Source organism: Accipiter gentilis, chromosome 34 (genome assembly GCF_929443795.1).
Source record: "Accipiter gentilis chromosome 34, bAccGen1.1, whole genome shotgun sequence".
Taxonomy (NCBI): domain Eukaryota; kingdom Metazoa; phylum Chordata; class Aves; order Accipitriformes; family Accipitridae; genus Astur; species Astur gentilis.
In genome coordinates this window covers 2,897,701-2,920,413 of record NC_064913.1, presented here as the reverse complement: position 1 = coordinate 2,920,413, position 22,713 = coordinate 2,897,701, and the positions used below count along the sequence as shown (strand labels likewise).

General features: G+C 49.6%; 1 protein-coding gene across 1 annotated transcript; it reads right to left on the bottom strand.

Annotated features, from left to right (window-relative positions):
* Positions 1–2,023: 2,023 nt before the first annotated feature.
* KCNMB4 (potassium calcium-activated channel subfamily M regulatory beta subunit 4) lies at positions 2,024–22,685 on the bottom strand. Its single transcript, XM_049792080.1, has 3 exons — positions 22,269–22,685; positions 12,554–12,681; positions 2,024–2,860 (listed from the first exon to the last, which is right to left on the bottom strand). Exons 1-3 carry the CDS (start codon positions 22,605–22,607, stop codon positions 2,692–2,694), a joined length of 636 nt encoding a protein of 211 aa, XP_049648037.1. The 5' UTR covers positions 22,608–22,685; the 3' UTR covers positions 2,024–2,691.
* Between the last annotated feature and the right edge of the window lie 28 nt (positions 22,686–22,713).

Genomic DNA, 22,713 nt, shown 5'->3' with positions numbered 1-22,713 from the left:
GCAGCAGGCAGCATGACGGAACAAAATTCCTCAAAGCAATAGCAAATAAGTATTGAATAAAATGCAAAAGTCAACTCTGCAGATGGGTCTGGAAAAAAGGAGCTGCTCTGGCTGCAAATACACTTTAGAGAATACGCTGCAAAAACTGGAAATCCGCAGAGCCAAGGGGGAAATCAGTGAATAATCCACTAGAAGGAAATCCCCAGCTTCCCCGATCAAGTAGGGGGATTAGAAAGACATTTCTAAATCAGCGAGGTGCAGGCTGGGACAGAAGAGTGAATTTTAGGTTTTTGTCTGGGTTTTTTTCCCCTCAGCATCACGTACTGCCAAGCCAGGGAGATACTTACTGCCTGTCTTTGCACGACAATTTGGATGTTTAATTTGGGATGAAAGTCTCTCTGCAAGATGATTTAATATCATCCTTGTAACCACTACTTACTTCCAGAGGCCTTTCTAACAGATTTAAAGATATGACGGCCCATCAAGTGAGCTGCATCAACTCAATTCACTTCTTGCCTTTTGCTCACTGAATCAGCTGCACAATTCAGTCACAAAAGCTTCTGGAGCAAAGCTAGAGAGGATTTTATTAATCTGGATTTGTGAGCTCCAAGCTACTGGCTTAAAAATCCATGATGGATCTGTGTCACCGTGTATTTCCTTCTCCCTTGGGAAAACAAAAGGATGTATATATGCAGAAAATCAGGGTTATTTCCCTTACCTGTAAGAAGCTACCAAGAGCAAACAGAGGAGGGGAACTTGCCACCACGTTAACCCAGATAACCAAACCGCCCCAACAGCAGCAGCTTTCTATGATTTGCAGAGTGTGAAAAAATAATATATACTAAAAAAAATAAATATATATGTGGTTAGCAACCCCCCCCCGACCAGACGCATGTGTGCAATGTCAGGGACTTCCAAAGGGGTGACGTTTAAAACAGAGAATTGGGAAATTTTCACGCAAGCAGCACTTTTCATCCACAGAACTGGAAGTGCTGCAACATGTGCAACGAACACTAATCAGATCTTTCATAGAGAGTAGCCAAGAAGCGTCAAGCTCCCACCTCCACAGGCAGATTTCCTTAACTTCCTTCGAAGGAATAGCTATCCTGGAGTGCACCGGGACCAAAGGACTCTCCGAAAGTTTTATAGCAAGTAAGCAGGGGAGTGGGGAATGACCTCCAGTCGCCCTGCTGCCCTCATCCCTGGGCACCGCGACGCCCACAACGTGCACTAGTTTACAAAATAAGAAGCCGTAAGGAAATCAATTCTTAAATGCAGAGTATGATTAATCTGAGCTGGAGCCTGGGCAATACGAGCAGGTTTGTCACTGCGCATGTGCCAACAAACCTTTTGGGCTTTCAAATCTAGCACTTTCCTCGTCCTCGGGAGATATCTCTCCTACGTGTTAAAAGCACAGCGAAACACAAGGTATTTAAACGTAATACTAGGAATATCGGAGATTAGCACAACGAACAGCATGGTTAGAATTGCGGAATTGTTAGCGTAGATTAAAATGCTTTGCCAGTAATCGCACGCCGAGCGACTCGCTGCCTGAGCCGCGTGGCTTTTCTTCCCCACAAAAGTGTGCCAGCCCTGCAAAGCCACGCAGCCGGTCCTGGGGGCGCGGGGTCGGTGGCGAGCGATGGGAACCTGCTCCGGGCTCGGATGTGCTGGGAGAAACTACCAGAAATCTCCGCACCGAGCGAGCGGACGAGGGCCGGTTCTCCCTTGGTACGCGGCAATTTGCGGGGCCAAGCAGAGAGAGGCGACCCGGCGAGATGCTGAGCGCAGCCGGCTTTGCATCTTCTGGAGCATCCCATCCCCTTGGATGGACCCGCGCGTGGACGGGACGGGCGCTTCGGCAGCTGTTTGGGGAAATCCCTGGTAAATTCACATAAAACCACTCCAGGTCCCTGCTCCTTACAGCCTGAGAGCATCTCGGTGAAGAGAGTAACTGAGAGGGGACGAGGAAAACTGTAGGGACTGAATACCGCCGAGGCAATAAAATGAGACCCAGTATTTAATCACCTTTTCCAATAACTGTTTCATTTTTTGGAGGAGTATTTCTGAGAGAATGCTACATTTCTTCACAATGAACAGGTGACGATGGAAGATTTCGTCTAGACAGAAGTTAAAGTATGAGTTTTAAAATGAAGTTCTATACAGTGAAAATAACCCCAAAATCAGCAGTGCTATTTTTGTCTTAAAGCTTTTTAAAAATAAACAACCAAAAAACCCAAAGTTTAAAAAAAAACCAACCCAAACAACCAAACTTTATTATTTTGGAAATACAGTCTATCATAAAGTAAATATTTTAAATGTCTAATATTAAACAATAGTAAAGAGGACTTTGTGGAGGTGAAATGAGCATCATCAGGGGGTTGACAAACTGTCTCTCAATACTGCTAGGACCCGGGTAGCTGCTGTCGGGGACTAACAGCGCACAGCGTATTTGGTGCAGTGTCGATTTTTTTGGTAGAATATACTTATTCACTGTCATAGCAGAAGAAGCGACTAGCTGACATTTCACGGGGCAGTCTCCCAAGAATAATCCCGAGGCATGAGCAACTCTGCCGTGAGATGAGACCCTGGTGGGAGGCGCAGCTGGGTGCCCCGCAGACCTGCAGGTGTGGAGTTGCCCCTCTTGAGACCTTCTGGCAGCTCTTTCTTTGCCATCAGCAGCCTTGCCGTTTACAAATGCTTCTTCTTTTTTATCGCCTCTGCCCTGACAGCCAAGCTCTTGGCACAAACGGTCAGGACCACGATGAGGACTCCGACCAGGAACGTAACGAGAGGCCAGAGGAAGCAGTGCAAGACGACGGTCTCGTCGTGGGTGCGCTTCAGCATCACGTCGTCTGGCCTGCCAAGAGGAGGAACAGAAGAGGGAGAAAATATAAATCGACTCGGCATCATCAATTAATCATAAGTGGAAAGCATCTGCCATGGAAACAATAAAGGTGTCTTATTTGCGACAGCGTTAGAAAATGATTAAGTGCACCGTTTCATTCACTGCTTTCGTTTGCCCGTCTAGCACCGGCACTCGTGGCAGGCTGTGAGGGCTCTCCACTTGCAGTGTTTACAGGCTAACAAGTCCATTCAGATAAAAAAAATATTAAAAGCATTGGTACTTTAGGTCTTCCATGGGTGACGGTCATCACAAACAGCCGTGAGAGATATAATATCACACTGTGGATTGAAAAACGGCTCCAACAAAACCATAACAGCAGGCGGCAGTTACACGTATCTACTGCAAACAGCATCGGACACTGCGCAGAGTTTAAAGTGCAATTAAAGCTTCCCTTTTAGCTTTGAGCCCTGACGTGTCCGTGGGGCTACGTGGAGGCTCCTGGCGAAGCCCTGGCTGTGGTCTGGGTCTGGATGGGGACCCAGTCCCGGTCCTCAGCCCCGCACCGCTGGGCTCGCAGGCTGGCCCAGCCGCACTGGCGGGCAGGGGTCTGCACAAAACCTCCCCCCGGGAGGATTTCTGCCCGGCCCTGGGGTGCCGGAGGCTCTCGACTCGGCTTCTTGCCAGCAGAGGCTGCCTCAGCAATAAGCTGTGATTTGGTACGGCAAACACCGGCTGCTCGGTGGACTTGAGCACGCTGCTGTGGGGGCACTTTGGGGAGCCTCCCCTGAAGATCTGACCGCCCCCCCCCCCCCCCGTGCCTCTGCCAACAGCATCTGACACGGTCACGGCTGGGGCTGTGTCGGATTTATGCGTTTTCAAAGGGAAACAGAGAGAGGAAGAGAATAGCAAGAAGGAAGCATCTCAAGAGGCTTGGAAATTCAGCCGTGCCACGTGTCTGAAAGCTCAGGTGTCCGTCTGCCATTTCCAAGTCTGGGAAGTTGGTTGGGAAATCTGATGGCAGGATTTCCTCAGCTCTGGCTCTTTCTGTTCTCCCCGCAGTTTAAAAGAGTTATTAAATCAGTCTCGTGGCATTTGCACTTCGCCACTGCTTTCCCATCTACAGCCAGAGACACGCAGTCTGCTGGGAAACTATCTGCAAAGGAAAGAAACAGCACTTTTTCTAATTAGGAAAATATATATAGCCTTGACTCATATTGGTCCTCACTTACAACGAACACTCCCACCCCAGATTGATTTGTCAATGCTACCCAACGCTCCCTGGGGCAACAAACCTCACAGCCAAAAATCCTGGCAACCTAGGATCATCCAGCCAGGATGTGGGAATTGCGCTCTCCTAACGTGGCTGCACGTGGGAACAGACACCTGCGCAATGACTGCGCTGTCTCTACGCCAACAGCTTCGTCCTGATCAAAAAGCAGCGCTAAGAAAACATTCCCGAGAGGGAAAGCAAGCAGAAACGCTTTTTTCTTCACCAAGAAGTTAATTAAGGGAGATGCCTGCAAATCTACAGGGGTTTGTCCATCCTTGAGGAGTCAGCGGAGCCAGACCGCCAGGCTACACCTGATCCCTGATTTAATTGCACCCGCATTTACATTTGGGGGGTCTCTCCCCCAAAACCGCTCTCTGGAGGTTCCTCTGCACTGTATACCAGCCTGCAAGTCCCCAAGGCTGGCACCGTGCACCTCTATTTGTGTAGCAAGCTGTGGAATAAGATTCTGATTATGAGCAGCTCAGCTATATAAAAGTTGAAACTCAGCAACATAAAAAATGATCAAAAGAAACCCAGGTGTATTCAATAGTGGAACACGTGAAGTCTGCTTAACTCAAATCCTCCAGACACATAATCAGGCACATGTGGAGACCATAAATTGAATAAAATAATATTAACTTTATGGGCACAAACTCACCAGCCTGTGCCACATAAATGACAGCACCCGAACGGAAAAATCCTTTCACAGCGGGTATAATACTCCTTCCCTCATATTTACTGTATCATCATCTGTGAATAACAGAGTGCTAATTGGCAAGGAGGCCATAAGTAGGCAGCATTTGATCCTCGCAGCTCTCAGCTTACAAGCGACATTGAATTTTAAGTGGTTTTTTTAAAGCTGATACTAATCAAAGTGTTCAAAAATAAGGGGCAAGCAAACAAACTAGAAAATTGGATTCAGTTAAAGAAAAGAAAGTGTGACTAGGGAGAGCGAGATAGCCTTTTGACTGAACCTTAGATATTTTGGAAAACATCTGTACCAAAGGTAGCAGCGATGGATGCCAAACACTCATTATAGGTGTGACTGTAACTCTTGCAACTTAGTCATTTAAAAGAGTTTCCCTTTTGGAAAAAAGTCAAAGACTTAGAGAGGCCTTTAATGAAGCCTCAGGATGAGGTTTGGGTTCAGATGGATATTATTGCTATTCTTAGCTACAGCAAGAGTCCCTGTGCAACTCCTGCGTGGCAGAAAGTGCGCAGCAATTCACTGTCAACTGCTCGCAGCGGCTCTTCGGACAATGCATCAAGTCACGACTGGGTCCCCCAAAAATATGTCATTAAATGACTATCGGCACCACATTTAAGACATTAAATGCCCTTCTTTAGTCAAGGGGAAGGAGAAGCACTCCTGGAGGGTGACCCAATGCACACGAGAACTCAAGGGATGTAGCCTCTCGGCACTGACTCTTGGCGTCGAAAATCGGTGGAACAAATCTGAGCCTTCCTCCTACTTGGTTTGATCTGCGTGGTTATTCTGGAAGAACTACTGTACTTTCAGCTGCACTTTATCTTAGCCCAACTTAACTTTCCAGCGCAGGTAAGCACCGCCGGACCCCAGGAGGGAATGAGAAAAGCTAATAAAGGCAGACGGCGCTGCCGGCAGATAGACCGCACGCTCCTGAACGGCAGCGTCCTGCTTATCCGCCTGTAACAGCCCACAGAAACTTATCGAGATCGACTTTGGCAGCCTATAATGCCCTTTCTTTGTGTCCGTGTGATTCCGTCCCTCTCCGGTCAGGACCAGCTCCTCTTTCCCGCGTCTGCTGGCCGGCGCGGAGATGTGGCAGGGCGCAGGGGAGAGCACTGGGGAGACTGGGGCGGAGGGAGGAGGCAGCGGAGGATGGGAGCCTGGGCTCGGCCGTTGAGGAGCCTTCCCTGCAGATCCATCACCGGAGCTGACAGCAGTTATGGGGAGTGGGAAAACAGCTTAGAGGGGGTAACGGCAGCGGAGGGTCCCACTGAGATGCAGCTTTGACAGCGGAGGGAAATACCTGAAGAGGGGTTATTGGAAAAGAAAATGTTTGCTATTTTCCTTTGCAAGATAACTCCTTTTACCTCTGCTTTTCGGTGCTGACATTGCAGTCAACGGCAAATAACAGCTTCCAAAGGAAGGAGGGAAAAAATCAGCCCCGCTGCACCCTCACAACCCCGAGCCCACCACCCTGCTGCCGTAGCCCAGGGCCGGTGCCGGCAGAAAGCCCACGTGGCCGAGTTGCCCAACGTGACCTGAGAAGGATCGTCCAAGCAGAGGAGAACCCCCCTGACCGGGAAAAACACCCCAGCGGCACACGGGTTGTACTGGACTTGCAAATCCATGGGGAGAGCGGTCCGAGGAGCGGGGGGCCGGGCAGACAGACATCCCGTGCAGCAGAACGGCCGCGGCCCCGCAGAAGATGCTCAGAGGTAACCCCAGGGGCTTGGGCGGATCACGGTGGCCCCGAGTGTTGCACCCCGCAAAAAATGAGGTAACTGGGCTCATCCCCACGTTTTCTTTTGCTCCTTGGAAAGAGGGGGATGGAGGCACGAGGTGGGGGGGTTTGCAAAGCCGGACTTGCAAGTTCTGGCTCAGCAGCCAGGGACTGGCATGGTGGGCAGCGGGAGTGAGGGCTTGGGGGGCTGCCTGCCTAAAAACCTGAAGAATAAATGGGTTAGTGTTTGTTGTCAGGTGATCCATACCAGGCTAAAAAAAAAAAATATTAGGTATTTCATGTGAGATCTGTAAGGTCCAAACCAAAAGACCGGGGAAAAATTAGGAGATAAAGGGAGTTAGAATCAGAATTAATCAGATGAATTAAATAGCAAACTCACTAGTGATTAATTAACAGGTTAGCCCACAGCAGCTGGATTTCACTTCTGCCGGGCTGTTTCTTACCCTCAGGTGACAGCATCAGTTTCAGGGACGAGCTATCCTCCACCTCCCGAAGAAAAATAAATTCTAGGGCAGAGCAGAACGGCCACCCCCCCACCGGCGAGGTGCGTGGGGCAGCTGTCCTCCGACACCTCAGTCTGCAGAGGGCTTGGGGACATCCCAGGAACAACTCCTAAGCCATCCTGCAACCAACCCTGAGGGATAAGGAACAAAATATGCGTGTAGAGAGGACCCAGCCAGGACTGCAGAAGCCCTGCTTGGCCCATGGGACGCAGCCGTGCTGCAGCAATCCTGCTCGGGGCTGAGCTTGTTACCGGGGTGCTGCATCAGCCCCTCCTCAAGGATCAGCGCGAGCTGGATCCGTCCTGGCACAAAACCCTTTGGCTTTTGCTCCGAGGCTTACACAGCGATTAATACAAGAGAGCCGCCCCGCGTGTTTTTGAATCAGAAATACGCACACAGAGATATTTGTCCTGCCAAGCACAGACCGAGAGTGTCACCAAGGGAGCAAAGTCAGAAACCAGACACCCTGTGGGACCTTCAGAAGAAGGAGCCTTGAGGTGGTTATCCCATGGAACAGAAGCACACAGCAGCAGGAAAATACTGCGGACGCCCGGGAACGCTAGAGACAGGGCAAAGGAGCAGAAAATTTTAGCTGAAAACTCTGGATTAAACCGAGGGGATGGTGGCAGGGGGAAGGGAGAAACATGTATTTCACAGGCAAGCAGCAAAAAGAAGAGAAGAGAGAGGGCTGTACTTCTACAGCAAACAACCCCTTTCCTCAAGAAGAAAAATAAAGAGATATCAGGACACCCGAAGCACGGTAACATAACTGTTCTGGTTTTGCGTGGCAAGGTCAGCATGTATCAAAACTGCAGTTTTGACTTTTCCTTGCTACTTTTGTAGAGGTGACCTGCCTGTTCCCAGAGTCTGAAGGCTTGTTGTTTGGCTTGGAAACAGAAAAGGGAAGGTGTCCCCATCTCCAGGGAAAACCCTCTCACAACAAGGATGAGGCTTTGCTGGAAGCCCCCCCAGCATCACTCCCCTGGTGCTGAGGCAGCGATGCCGAACCCAAAGGAGGTATGTCATGCCTGGAAATGTGGGGGTTTTCCCTGTGAAAATCAGCAGGCAAAATTAAATTGTCCCTGCAAGTATAGCGCATTTGTTAAACCCATCTTTGCTCTGTGACTTCCATCTAATTCTTCAGTTCAAAGATGTTGACCAGAGGGGTTGCACATAACCCCCCTAAGCTCAGTTATGGACCATCTCTCATTTCTAGTGATGCTGCCATTTAGCTCCCCAGTAAATGCGAAGCCTCTCGAGGGGATGCACCCAACCTCCTAACACCAGTTACCCGCGGACAAAACAGTGGCAGGGGCAAGAGAGAGACCTAGTGGGACAAAAGGGGGGGAAACCACCTGAATACTCGATGCTCAGGCATCCAGACCTGGTTCTGCTGAACAGACAAGGAAGGAGGAAATTTGTTTTTGTTGCTAAAAGGTGAGACCAGTACCTATTTTTAGCAGGACTTTGAGCTCAGGGCTGGAGCCTCGTGGGGCTTTGACCAGGGGTAACTGGATTAGTTGTTGCATTATGCAACCCAGCCCTGTTAGGCGCTGCCAAGCAGTTCAGAAAGACACAGGATAAAGCAGAGCCTTCGGAGCAACGACTGAACACGATAGGAAAAATTGCAGTGCAGGGGTTACCAGAAAGTCATGTAGGACCAAAAAGTTACAGGCACGTCAACATTTCAGTCATCACTTAGGCACCACACCATGCGATTTATGTCACACAGCGGAAGCTGACAGAGGCGGGGGGCATGGGATGGGGAAACCTTACAAATATTTTTTTTATTCAAACAATCTGGATGTAAAGATGTTTGCAATCTGCATATGCTTACTTTGCCCACAATTATTCACATCCCTTCCCTGTGACAAGCACTCATCAGTATTTTTTTCCCTGTTGTTGCAAGACACGGAGCTCCTCAGCTGGAGGGCTGCACGCAGGGGCAGTGCTATGTCTTACTGACAGTAAAGTCCTCGCCCTCTTGGGGCTGAGCACTGCTCCACGGGTGATACAGGAAAAGAAAGGATGCAAAATAGCAGCACCGTCTTCTGACTGGCAGGAATTTATTTAGAAAGCTTTGGGAAGTACCACAGCAAACCGAGATTTCTGTCCCACCATTTAGGAACGAGCAGCTCTACTACTTGAGCGCCCTTGGCTTCTGCAGATAATTATTCCCAGATAAATGGCCTGCAGGGTGCCCCAACACTGTACAGGTGGTTGCTAATCACTAGGCAGTGTTTGCTCTTCAAATCTCAGGTGGATTTGTGTACGACATCCTGCAGCAAACACAGGAAAGTTTAAAGCCTGGCTGGCTCATCTGCTGCGCTGCAGCAAAGGAACTGCAGAGCGTTCTCGCCATACCGTTCAAACCCAGAGTTAAAAAGCAATAATGGCACATAAATGAGCCCCTAATAAGAAATGACTCGACATATGTTTCTCTGCCTGTCTCTGCACGGCATGAGACTGAGGGGTCTGAGCTGATGGAGATCTTGGTTTCTCTTTTTTTGTTCTTGTTGATGGTGTGGCTGCCCCATCCCTGGCAGTGCTCAAGGCCGGGTTGGATGGGGCTTTGGGCAACCCGGTCTAGTGGAAGGTGTCCCTGCCCATGGCAAGGGGCTTGAAACTAGGTGATCTTTAAGGTCTCTTCCAACCCGAACCAGTCTATGATTCTATGAGTCTATGTCAATGAGACCTGAAGGTGAAGAAATAAAGGGACAGGGTCAGCCCCATCCCACGCATTCCTGCGGACCTCCCGCTTTAAGGCATGCTGGTGTGACCCTTGTTTGCATGTGGTCTGCTTCTCACCCCTTTTGTATAACTTTGAGCTGTACAAACAGCATCACTTTCTTCTTTTCAAAGCAGCCTGTTGAAATGTGCCCCGCAAAACTGAAGGGAGGTGTTGCCTAACTGCGTTCTGCATGCAGCAACAATTCTGAGAATGAGGCTAAACTAAGTTTGACGAAGGGGAGACGATGTTCATTCATTGCCTAGATGTTTACCTAGAATTTTATTCTGCTTCTTCAAAAGAGAGAGCATTAATATTGCAAATACTACTCTCCCTAAGGAACCTACCACTATAGTCTCTATGTTTTGTACAGACAGACACAGAAGAGTTAGCTCATCCACACAGTTAAAAAAAACACTGACTGAAAATATGGGCACTTCTATTTTGAAGTGCACAGATTTTTCCCTCACTTTGTATGGGTTTTTTACTGCTTCACAAGCTGTTTAGTCATCATAGCTCTAAAAGTATACCTAAGCAAGCACATTCCTAGTCAGCAAAACTTATGTCTCAAAGCTCATTCCTATCTCCAGAAGAAAATAGATGGTGTACACATTTCAGCTTAGACTATCTTCAGATGTCTCTGGCAGCAAGCCTGTCTTCTGCTGTACATAAATTGTTGTATGATCAGCAAAAGGCAGCGTTTCAAGGCAGCCGTTGCATTTGGCAAGAACATTTAACAGTATGGGATGCAGCAACTGTAAGGAAAAAACCTTGCCTGAGTGCTGCACAATTCCTCGGTGTCAACCTACTTAAATGACAGACCCTAGGCAGTATGTAGCCTCAGAAAAATTTTGCCTTTGCTTCACCTGTAGATGTGATGTGAGAACCAGCTTCCCTGGCTCTGGACACCTACCAGCTGGGTGCCTGCACCCGAGCAGATCACCCTAGGCTCCTTTACAGGAGAGAAATATCTATCTCTGGGCAGCCAGCCTATATTAGCCATTTATTCGGGGGTAGGACGAAAGGCTCCTATTTCTTTCCACTGACTGTAAAAGCTGACTTCCACAGCACCCTGTCCCCACCAGCTCAGGTGAATCCTAGCCACAACATCTCCTGCAGCAGATCCCACGTTTCCAACTCTCCTGCTCACTCAGGCAGCGGCTGCTGCAGGTCCCAGGTCTCGGCAGCACCTCCCTGCCCAGAGAAGCCAAAATCATCACTCGGCTCCTGGTTTGCAGACCCAAGCGTTGGCACTTTGTGAACCCAAGCAGCTCCGAGAAGGTCCCTGCCAGGCCTGATGTCACCGCACCGGGTGCCCTAAGTTTTAACCTCTGCACCCTGTAGACGGTGCTTCTTTACCCACTGTAAGAAACAACTAGTTTGTGCTACAAAGCATCGGTGGTTTCCCTCCGCAAAGAGTTGACGAGGGACAACGGACTGTCACCCTGGGCACGCCATCTGGGTCTGTGGCCTCTCCCGGGAGGGGACAACAATCACAGCCAGCCCAGGACAAACCTGAAGCCCCCAAGGCACGCAGCGGGGCACCCACAGAAGAGTTGGGCGTCTCTCTGCCTGCCACCCTGCTCCGGCAACCTGGTTCCTGCAAGGTCCTTGCACATGCTGGCATCCATTTTCCCTCTGTGCATCTTAATAGACTTAAATATCCGATGCCAACGCTCCCACACTGAGCCCTGAATTGCACCAGCAAGCACCGAGCTCTTCCCACCTAGGTCTCCCTCGTCTGTTTAATTTCCAGGTGCTGCTGGAGTAGGACCAACCTCTTTTAGTCCCTGATGTGGCAGATATTTATTTAGGTGCTTAACTTAGCAACCAAGAACAGTAACCCCAGTTGTACCAAACGGACTCATGCTGATCAAATTGAGCAATTATCATATGCCCCCAGAATTGGAGTCTAAACCCCATAAAACATTGGCTGATCTGGAGATTTTAAATATTCCCTTTCTACCTCCCTGTCTATATGGACCTATCACCCCAATCATTGCTGTTCGCCCAAGTCCTCCGAGTGAGCCTGCACGCTGCAGTAACAGCAAGTTGCTGCTGCCACATCACCTTTTATTTCCCGGCACATCATCGTCATCAGAAACAGGCAAAAGGACTCCCTCCTCTTCCCATTTACTGGAGGAAGGAAACCACACGTCATCCTTACACACATGTAAGTCACATGGATGTCGGTAGTAAAAGTAAGAATTGAGACAGAAGAGGAGATGCTTTAAGTGACAGCTTTCTACTCTGCAAGCATGTATGAAAACTGGCAGTTCTGTGAACATTTATTACATGTATCTGACTCGTTAATCCTCCATGAACACAATTCCCAAGTTGGTTTGTACTATTTACCGATCTCCCCTTTTCTTCCAGCCCCTCATGAACACAGTAGCATTTCTCTCCCACGGAGGGCAGGAACATTAATATCCAAGCCACAAATTTGCCATCCGAGTGTTAAAAGCCGAGATGCTTTTTGCCATAAAATGACATGTTTTAAGGGAAACATTCCTCAGAGTTTTAAATTTTTACTTCAAGGGGTAAAACCGCTTCTCCACTTTCTATGTAGCTTTTCATCAGTAGAGTTGTCTTGCAAAAAGTTCTGCGCTAAACTCTGTGTGATAAACCACATCACTAGATGGGGGAGGTGTATATACATATGCATGCATTTATATATATTTTCAAACAGAACCAATCAACAGCTGTTAAACAGATGCATAAGCGCTTCTGCCTATGCAAATCTAAATTACTCACCTCAAGTGCTGGTTAAAATAGCATGTAAATGGTTGCGAACCCACTTTCTCTTTCCAGTATTTCTGCTTGTACGTGACGTTCTCAGAGTTCTCCTGATCGTCTCTTGCACAGGGAGGGATGTACGAACACTGCCAACACACATTGCAAAACAGAGTTACTTCTGCGCTCGAGAACGCAGGGCATCACTTTCTCTGCATTTTCCTCGTAATACCAATGTGACTGTTAAAAACGGACAAAGAATAGTAAGTACAAGCTCCAAAGAAACAAAAAAAGAAAAGTTAGCTATACTTTGATGCAACTGCTAGTTACTCCGTGCAGGTACTGGAAAAGAAGATGCCAGCATTCAGAAATAAAATAAAGGCTTTATCATGGTTTGTTCCATTATCAAACCAATCTGCCACATAACACCTTGGGTTTTTGCATGATGAATGGAAAAATGATCGTTTCATTTTGATGTATTCTTAGCCAGCTGCATGGATTGGATTTGAATTACTTCCTATTTTCAGTGAGGCATGTAATCACAAGTTTTGTTTAGCACCATGTTAATAACCAAAATATTCCAGCAAGCTTTCCCAGATGATGTGATATCTGATAACTGGCTGATATCCGTTGGCAAAAGACAAGTATTCTGCCACTGTTACAACACGGGGAAACAAGCACAGAAAGTTCAAAGCCCCACTTCGGTGGAAAGGTTCAGCATCTGCTTCTGCTGTATAGAAGTCAACAAGAGTTGAGCGTGCAGCTGAGCTATCTGCAGATCTCACCCTCAGACATCTGCTTCAAAGCCCAAAGAGATCAAGGGCGAGTTCCTCCCCCAGCACTTGGGACCGGGCTTTCCGAGGCTCCACTCGGGGTCACACGTAACGCACATACCTCGTTTGCAAGTCTCGCCTTGGACGCAGCACCCTTCCCTCCTAGCCACAGGGAGTTAAACACGAAAAAACAAGTAGCCCACTGAAACCAAGGCTGGTGGTATCTGGATCTCAGTGTCCAAGCACAATTCCTCCTATCGTTACCAGGCATCCATACGGGAGATCGTTACAGGAGATGTTGAACCAAACACGAGTAGCCCAGCTTAACCGATCCTAGGATAACATAAAGGCTTTTCACCCTGGAGGATGCACAGACAGCAAGGCTCCAGGTGCATACACAGATTGTTAATTCCTTTAAAATTGGGAGCTGCAAGCAGAAAACAGGGACTCTGAAGGCAGCTAAAAAGCCTCCTACTTCAGTAGGATGAGGAAGCAGGAGGTGCAGGGTGCGGGAAGCCCCTAAAGGGATTCCCACATATGTTCACAACGTGAGTTTCTTCCCAGTATCCTGAAGGCAATAACAACAAGGAGAGAGATACTCTCTCTAACCCAAAAATAAAGATCACCGTGACCCACTGTGCCTAGTGAGTGCTTCCTCTCCCTTCCCACCCAGGGAGGTTCCACAGGGGTCTACGTGCCCCCTGCTGCACGCTATACCCAAGCTGTACAGACCTACACGTCCATCTCCACCATACAACAGCTTGGATCTTTGCCATTCCATAGGGATGGGAGAAATCTCAGGATTTTATTGTCCTGATGATGTAAGACCTGACCACTTCTGTCAGCACTTACAATTGCTGCCTGTAGCTTCTGTGCTTCAGACTGGAAGAATCTGCAAGATCTTGCTTGTTGCTTCCAAGCTGAAACTTGCCTTTTTCACGTGTAAGGGCCCCTGTTTTCACATGGGCCCCCGTTTTTACATGGGCCCACATCTGGTTTTGCCATAGCCCAGAGCTCCCTTTAGATCCCTGGTCAGATGACCCTAAACAAGAATTGTTCCGCTGCTGACGACGAAGAACAGAAACGAGCAGCAACACCGCTCTGCTTCAGAAACCAGAATGCAGGATTTATCACACGCAATTATTTCCATCTTAGATAACATTCCTTGGCCGGCAATAGTTTTGGTTTGGTTGTGTACTTTGGAAGCATCAACCGCACTCGTCTTTCCTCCACGCTCCCAGTGCACAAACACATCTGTGCAGCAGCTGGATGGAGTCAGCAGATTCTGGATGAAGATACCCGAGGGCAATGCTGGTTCTGCTCTGTCCCCCTGACAGCCACCAACGTGCCGCACCGGCCCACCTGGGCCCCTCCCGGTGCTCCCAGCTCGGCCCAGTATCCAGCACACCCAACCCTCTCCACTCAAGTGTTTTTCTTTGTGAAGCCTTGCAGATCCTGCTGTGGGAACGGTACCACATCCCTCCCGTTGGACACCCACTGCCTACGTCTGACTAATCTACGCCCTGCTTTTCCCCAAGCCCCCAGCTTTTAGCTACGGTCTTGCAATACAGGGATACAAGAGAGCAGAAGTAAACAGGCTTTACTCAGAGCCCCCCAGACCAGCCCCTAGTTAGCCGGCCCACAAAATGCAGGACCAGGCAAAACAACTAGGTACCAATAGACACTCCTCTGCCTAAATTTCCTCAGCGATCTCGAAAACTCCTTTGTCTGTGGCACCAGCTCCAGTACGCAGCTTCTCTCTCTCCTCTAAAATGTTTATTCCTTGCGGCTGAGCTTACTCCTGTCCTCTGCTATCAAACGGTGACCGCCTCACCAGTCTTCTGCTGGCCAAACTTTCTCCAGGTCCTTCAGAGACCTTCCACTTCCACCAAATATTGCTCGAATCCTTCACAAAGTTCACAACCTGGTGAACTGTTGTTTATCTCCAACCTGAGTTTCAGGCTTAGAAACAACTGCAGAGATCTCTTTTTCCCAAGAGATGTCCATCTGAACAGAGAAGTAGCAAGCCGTAGTAGTCTCCAACAACAGCTCCATCACAGAGGACTTCAACATTTTTGACATCAGTCCCCATGCTTTTAGCTCAGCATGAAGCTATCAAAAATGGAGTTTTTCAGGGCAGGGATTTTGCTTGGTTTGGAAGATGTAAAGGGGCCCACAAAGAGGCTTCCCTGATCAACATGTCTGTCTTTCCCCATGCCAAGGCAAGACAGTGCACAGGAGTACTGCCGGTACCTACGGGAGGGACACCTGGAAATTGGGGACAACAGTGAATGTGCTCTCCATAACCCAAACTTCACACCACTCTTCACACGAGTAATCCCAATGGCAGCTCACAGAAAACAGGCTGGATTCTTTTCCTTCTCTTCTTCTTTATCTTCACGTGGAAAACACAAAGGAGACGCCCAGGGGCTTGCCATAAATCTGAGACCTCACTGCTTGAGCCTGTCAAGGATTAACAGCCTCGAAGAGAGGAGTGGTCCCTGCCCAAGGCAAAACCCTCATCATCGGAATCTCAAGGGCCACGCTGAAACATCTCCTCAACATGATGAAGGCCTTGAGCCACAGTGAACGCCCAAGGTCCCACTCCAATGTGGGCTCACCGCCTGCTGCACAAACGCCGGAGCTTGTTTGCCTCCCTGGGATGCCGGCACGGTTCCCACCAACCTGATGTTCATTTTGGCCCCTTCTGATCCATGTAGGTGGTGCATCTCTCTTTTCTCAGCCTCCCAAACACACTTCTTGGGGACTTTGCTTGATCAGCTGTACCACCCTCCACAGCACAGTCAGCAGGCGGATAAAAGGGAATCATAACCTGGCAACTTTCGCTGCCATGAGTTGGTGGATGAACCTGAAACGACCTCCCGCTTTGGCAACAGGCAGTTTCTGAAAGGTTAATTCCACAGTCCTCCTCCACAAGACACGGCATGAAATCCTACCATCAAAACATAAACAACCGCCGAGTGTTTGAAAGCAAGCTAGGACGCCTTGTGCTCAACTGCAGCTCGCACAGCAACATCCATTTTCAGTGGAAGAGTCCCACTCTATATTTCGTTGACCTTTTTTTTCTTTAACAAGTTACAATGGAGTTGGAGAATAGACTTAAGATTAGACATTCAGAATAAATCTAATGGAGTGGAGGCCTTTTCAGCAGATCTATTGGTACACGGTGCCGTAATTGCACCTCCTACGCTATGTCATAGCAACGATAAAATTATTATGTAATTCAAATACTGTCTCAATTACACAGCTCAAAATCAGTATCAGGCTAATAATATTCCTCCTTCAATCAAAGCCAGTGTTTGGATAGATGACTCAGGATTCAATTCAGTAAAAATGTCAGGCAAGCAGCTGATATACCTTTACACCAAGGTTTTCTAAGATTTGTATCTGTGTTTGCTGCTGGATGCTCCCGCTCTGGTGTCTCTGCAGATGCCTGGGAAGATTCCTGGTCTTTCCGAACACTTCACCGGAGCAGGTCTTCTTCCATAGCATGGAGAAGGGACAGAGGCATGAACTCTTGACCATGGTTCAGCTTCCAGGTTGCATTTCAAAGGCTAATTCTTGCCTAATTCAGCCACATTTTTGCGAAAAAGAAGCCAGGCTTGGTAGGTTCCGAGGGAAGCGCTCTCAAACCTGGAAGACACTGTCTACAAGATGAGACCAAGAAAGTCTCAAATGTAAACAGATGTAAGGGCCCAAAGTAGAAGCAAGTCAGCCCATCAGAAGACAAACCGATGGCACTAAAAGGACACTCTCCAGCCTCAGTCTCCAAGGAACTTCTCGAGGACCATCCTCCTGGCTGCTACTGAACTGCAGGACACAGCACGTACCGTTTGCTTGACATGGCAGAGAGCCCCCACATCGTGTGCCGCCCAGGTTGGGAAGCTTGTGATGAAAGGAAGGAGTGGAAAGGACGCTCTAGATAAGTATCATTACAAAAGTACTATGCACCACTAAAGCCAACAATTTCTGACTCCCGATCTACAAGTGTATTGAGTTTGCATGGCAAGGTTTTGGTAGTGGAGGGGGCTACAGGGGTGGCTTCTGTGAGAAGCTGCTGGAAGCTTCCCCCATGTCCGACAGAGCCCATGCCAGCCGGCTCCAAGACGGACCCACCGCTGGCCAAGGCCGAGCCCATCAGCGATGGTGGTAGTGCCTCTGGGAGAACGGATTTAAGAAGACGGGGAAAAAAACCCTGTGCACCTGCAGCTGGAGAGAGGAGTGAAAGCCCCAGCCCTGCAGACCCCCAGGTCAGTGCAGAAGGAGGAGAGGAGATGCTCCAGGCGCCGGAGCAGAGATTCCCCTGCAGCCCGTGGGGATGAAGACCACGGTGAGGCAGGCTGTCCCCCTGCAGCCCAGGGAGGTCCACGGGGCAGCAGATCTCCACCTGCAGCCCAGGGAGGTCCACGGGGCAGCAGATCTCCACCTGCAGCCCAGGGAGGTCCACGGGGGAGCAGATCTCCACCTGCAGCCCGGGGAGGAGCCCACGCCGGAGCAGTGGGTTGCCCGAAGGAAGCTGCGACCCCGGGGGAAGCCCGCGCTGGAGCAGGTTTGCTGGCAGGACTTGGGACCCCTTGGGGGACCCACGCTGGAGCAGGCTGTGCCTGAAGGACTGCAGCCTGGGGAAGGGACCCACAGTGGAGAAGTTCGTGACGGACTGTCTCCCACGGGAGGGACCCCACGCTGGAGCAGTGGACGAGTGAGGAGTCCTCCCCCTGAGGAGGAAGGAGCGGCAGAGACAAGGGGTGAGGAACTGACTCCAGCCCCCATTCCCCGTCCCCCTGCGCCGCTGGGGGGGGGGAGGGAGAGAAAATTGGGAGTGGAGTTGAGCCTGGGAAGAAGGGAGGGGTGGGAGGAAGGTGTTTTAAGATTTGGTTTTTTTTCTCATTATCCTACTTTGATTTGAATGGTAATAAATTAAATTAATTTTTCCCCAAGTTGGGTCTGTTTTGCCCATGACAGTAATCCATGAGTGATCTCTCCCTGTCCTTATCTTGAATCATGAGCTTTTTCTTATATTTTCTCTCCCCTGTCCAGCTGAGGAGGGGAGGGATAAAGCGGCTTTGGTGGGCACCTGGGGCATCCAGCCAGGGTAAACCCACCAACCAAGCAGCGTATGAGCTTCTCCTAACTTTGTGCGTGAGCATCCCTGCGCGTTACTGGGTTATCTTCATGGCCCCGAAGGGAAGAAGCGCTGCCACAACCATCCCACTGTGGCAAGAGATGAGCGGGGGGGACTTGCTCCTTAGTACAAAAACAATGCCCCCCTCCCAGCGGGCTGTATGGAGGGAGCTGGAGCTGAGCATCACGTCTGGGTCTCACCTGCATCCGTCAGCGCAGGCGAGGAGCAGCGGCCGCCCGCTCCGCACCCTGCCCGGGGACGGGGACGGGCAGAACCGGGTCCCGCTGCGCAGCGGCCAACGTCAGGCTCACCAGTCACTCCCCTAAAAGTTTCTTCAACAACACGGTGGGCAAGTTCTTCCAGCCGTACGCTTAACTTTAAGCACAGAAAGGGAACAGTCTAAAAAGCCAGCAAGCAGATCTTTTAGCAGGTGACATACTCTCCCTGTCATTTTACCCAACCGAATCTCCGGCCTGGCCCCCGCGCTGGCTCGATGCACCGCCGACGCACTCGATGGCCAGAACGATAGCGACAAATTGACTTTAGAATTAATCTCCCTTAAGCCTTATCTCAGAGATTATTATTGCTATCAAGGCAGCTGAAGAAAGGCTACTGTCACTCTGCTGAAATTTCTTCCTCTGAGACAACAATTAAAGAAAAAAAAAAAGAAAAGAAAAAAAAAGAAATCCACAAATCACTTGGACTGAACATGAATGTAATCGTGCCTGGTGCTTTATATATACATTTCTGGATTAACTCTGACCCAGCTATATAATCTCTTAAGAGCTAAAATGAATCCTGGGCTGGACAATGGTGTGATTATCTTAGGAAGCAAGAGAGAGAAAAAAGAAGATTTCTTTTTCCTGCAGCTAGACCTCGCTAGAACAGACCAATTCGTAGCTGCCCATATGTTTATACGCCAGCCCACTCTACTACGGAAAGTAGAACATTTTTAGTCTGATACACTGGGGATTTTGGGGGTGGAGTGAAGCTGCGAACTGATTCAGTGTTGTTGTGTGTTGTAAGGAACCTGAACTACGCCTTTTCTGCACTATTGATTTACCAGGAAGAATTGCTACCCCACACAGAGAAGCAGCTGAACAGAATGTAAAATTTAAAGACTGTTCAAAACAAAATTGGTCCATTTTTTTTTTTCCTTCTAGTTAGTTGGAACTGATTAACATGTTGTATGTCTAATTGCATGAACACAAGCGTGCATGCTGCAAGAAGGTATGGAAATGGGAAGGGTTAATGGCTGCTTAAGTGTTCATTCATAAAGACGTACTGGATCCCAAGTATTAAATCCAGCAGATTCCTACTCTGTTGGTACAGCTGATCTATTTCACCATAAAATCCTGAAAGCTTTTGAAGATGGTGAGACTTTAGGACAAAAATTAAAAGGAGAATATAACTGCTCAGCTACACAGACATTAAACTTGGGGGAAAAAGGGAAAACCAAAGCGACAGCTATACATACTTCATTCCTTTAAAAGCATATGTTTTCCTAATATGACCTAAACAAATTTTCATGTTATTTTGTATTGGTTTTACGTAAGCTGCTTTAGGTAAGGAAAATAATCGGAGTGCATTTTTTTTCTATGTTGTTTTCCACTTAGTTAAATTCAGTTACTACCAGAGAATGCAGACACATCAAAAAAATGCATCCTTTCTGCTTGGTCTCATCTGATAAATCAGATTCAGTCCTCAGCAACCAATATCCCAGGGAAAACAGCCCACACCTAGAGATGCAAGGTGCAAGCTAGAGAAAAATGGGTAAGAGGACGCAAGCACAACGTGCTGCCAACGCACAGCCCTCAGTTTCCTTATTAATTGTTAAATACAATCAGGCTCCTGAGTGACATTTACAGGCATCGCTTCTGAAGGTCTGGGTGCCTCCCTGCAGAAATTGCAATCCTCCTTTTCCCACCAGACTTCCAGAAAGGTGGGAGAAGAGGGAATCAAGAAAAAAACCCCCAAAATAAACCACTCCGACTACTCAGAGGGATGTTGGGGTCGCAGCGCAGTTCAAAAGCCTCTGCTGAAACTGAGGATGCTGCGAGAGCTGCTGAGCCCAGGCGTGCTGGTGGCACGGCTCACCACCCAGTTCCCAGTTCCCATCCCTGCTGGAGACGGCCACAGCGGGGCCGTCGGGGCGTGCTCAGGGACAGCCACGCTGCAACCTCCGCAGCGACGCGGCATCTTCACCCCACCTCAAAAGAGTGTTTTACCAACTACCCCCAGCCCACGTGAAGATGGAGAGGGGCTATGGGGAAGTCGTGGTGCTTGGACAGCTGGGTGCTCAGGGTGCACCTCTCCAAAACCACGGGCCTCTCCGCGGGGAGCCTGGCAGAAGCACTCCTAGGGAAAGGAGAAGTTTGCAAAGCTCCCTCACAAGCCAATGTTTTGTCCGCTTCGCTGTCAGGCACCATCCGGCACTGCAGCTTCATCGCCCATCCCTTCTGAGCGGTGCCAACAATTTAATCCAAATCCTGTCAGACTCATCGCTTTGGTTCTTGCTCTGCTGATTTTTGTCCCGACCACCCTTCCAAGCCCACAAGCTGCCACAGAAAAAAAAAAAAAAGTGACCCCTAAACCCCAAGCTTTCAACTTAATCCACCTTCCAAGGGACAGATCCACACCGGTGTAACTGTGACTGTGGAGATTCGAGGCTGCATCCCAAAACTGGACACGCAAGTCTGCTCCCCAGCCCCTGCACGCAGAGCCCTGTGTCCTGCTTAGCGTGGTCCTTGGCATCACGCTACAGCCACCTCTGGGGCGGTGAGCTGAGATTTGCTTCTCCAAATACACTCCTGATTTCAGGTTCCTTCAGGGAGAGGGCGGGGGGGGGGGAGGGGGGGGCGGATTCTGCCACGGTTTTTTATTTTCTGGAAGCCGCTTAAGAAAATCGCCTCCACGCAGGCAGGCTGCTGGCAAGGCAGTCTTTAGCCAGTGTGAAAAGAAAAAGGACAAAGCAGAATAACTGCCTTTAAAGAAAGGAAAAAAAAAAAGCACAAGTCACGCATTGCCTTCAGACTCTCCTAGTTTGCTAGAAGATGCAACTTTAAAGATGCTTCCGTTCGGTCCGTTTTCATGCGGGGGATGGAAAAGTTTAAGAATGAAAACAGCACCGAGGAAACTTCTGTTTCAGCGCAGCCCTCTCCCTGGCAGCAGCACCTCCATTCAAATTCCTTCTTGCACTTCAGGGAGCTGCTCTGGGAAGCCCCTCACCCTCCGGGACAGGCAGCGCAACAACCTCATCGGTCCCCGTTTGGGCGGACAGACCCTCCTCACCGGCAGCAGGAGTTTCTCCCTGGTTTCCCACCGGCATCCCGGGGCTGCCGGCGGGGCAGAGCAGGGAGCAGCAGCAAGGATAATCTAGGGCTGGGGCTCTTTGGGAAAAAACATATATGTATAGCATGTGTGTATGTATATAATGCACTCTAGATATAGTCTTGCGGTATGCTGTGCATGGCGTGTGTGTGTATATATATGTGCTGTATGTATACACATGCAGTATATCCACATGCCGTATGTATACGCAGACATAGCACATATGGTATTTGTATGTGTATACTATATATACACACTTTTTGCTGAGTAACAGCACTGGGGTATTTTGGAGGGATGCTCCGCCACTTCACCCACGGACAAACCCTGGCGGAGGGCGGTTGCGGGGGACGCGGACACCCCAAAGGTGGGAGGCGATGAGACGGCACCCAGTACCGGGGGGGTGGTGGGATGGGTGGGCGGGTGCAAGGCTTTACCCTGCGGGACCCCTAATTTGGGGAGCAGGACGGGGCATGGGGGGGGGAAATCTCACCTTCGGGTTGGTGCGGAGCTGCCGTTCGTCCTCATGGAGCAGAGCGGGGGCTGAGGAGCGGGAGGTGCGGACCAGGACCTGGAGGCAGGGGTAGCGGGCTGTCCCTCGGCAGGCTGTCCCGCAAGAGAAGGTACAAAAAAACCGTTCCCCGAGCTGCCGTACCGCCAGCACGGTGCAATTAGCCGAGCTGCCTCCCCCCCGCTCCTGCAAGGCCGGCCGTAACCAGCAACAACCCAAACCCAAGAGGGAGAACAACCCGGCGGCGATAAGGAGAAAACCCAACCGCAGGCTCTTATCTTCAGCCTCGGTATATTCGGAAATCGCCCTGCTCCTCGCCATCGCCCGCCTGCCGCTGGCATACGCCGCCGGGGAGTCGCTGCCATCGGCTAAAGCTTCCCCGCCTCCCTTCCACGCCTCCTCTGGGGATGGGGGATAGGAGGGAGCA

Coding starts and splice junctions, on each gene's coding strand:
- KCNMB4 (XM_049792080.1), bottom strand. CDS start 22,607: ATGGCGAGGAGCAGGGCGATTTCCGAATATACCGAGGCTGAAGATAAG. Junction 12,682..22,268: donor AGCTCCGCACCAACCCGAAG/GTGAGATTTCCC, acceptor GTGTGTTGGCAG/TGTTCGTACATCCCTCCCTG. Junction 2,861..12,553: donor TATTTTAACCAGCACTTGAG/GTGAGTAATTTA, acceptor TCCTCTTGGCAG/GCCAGACGACGTGATGCTGA.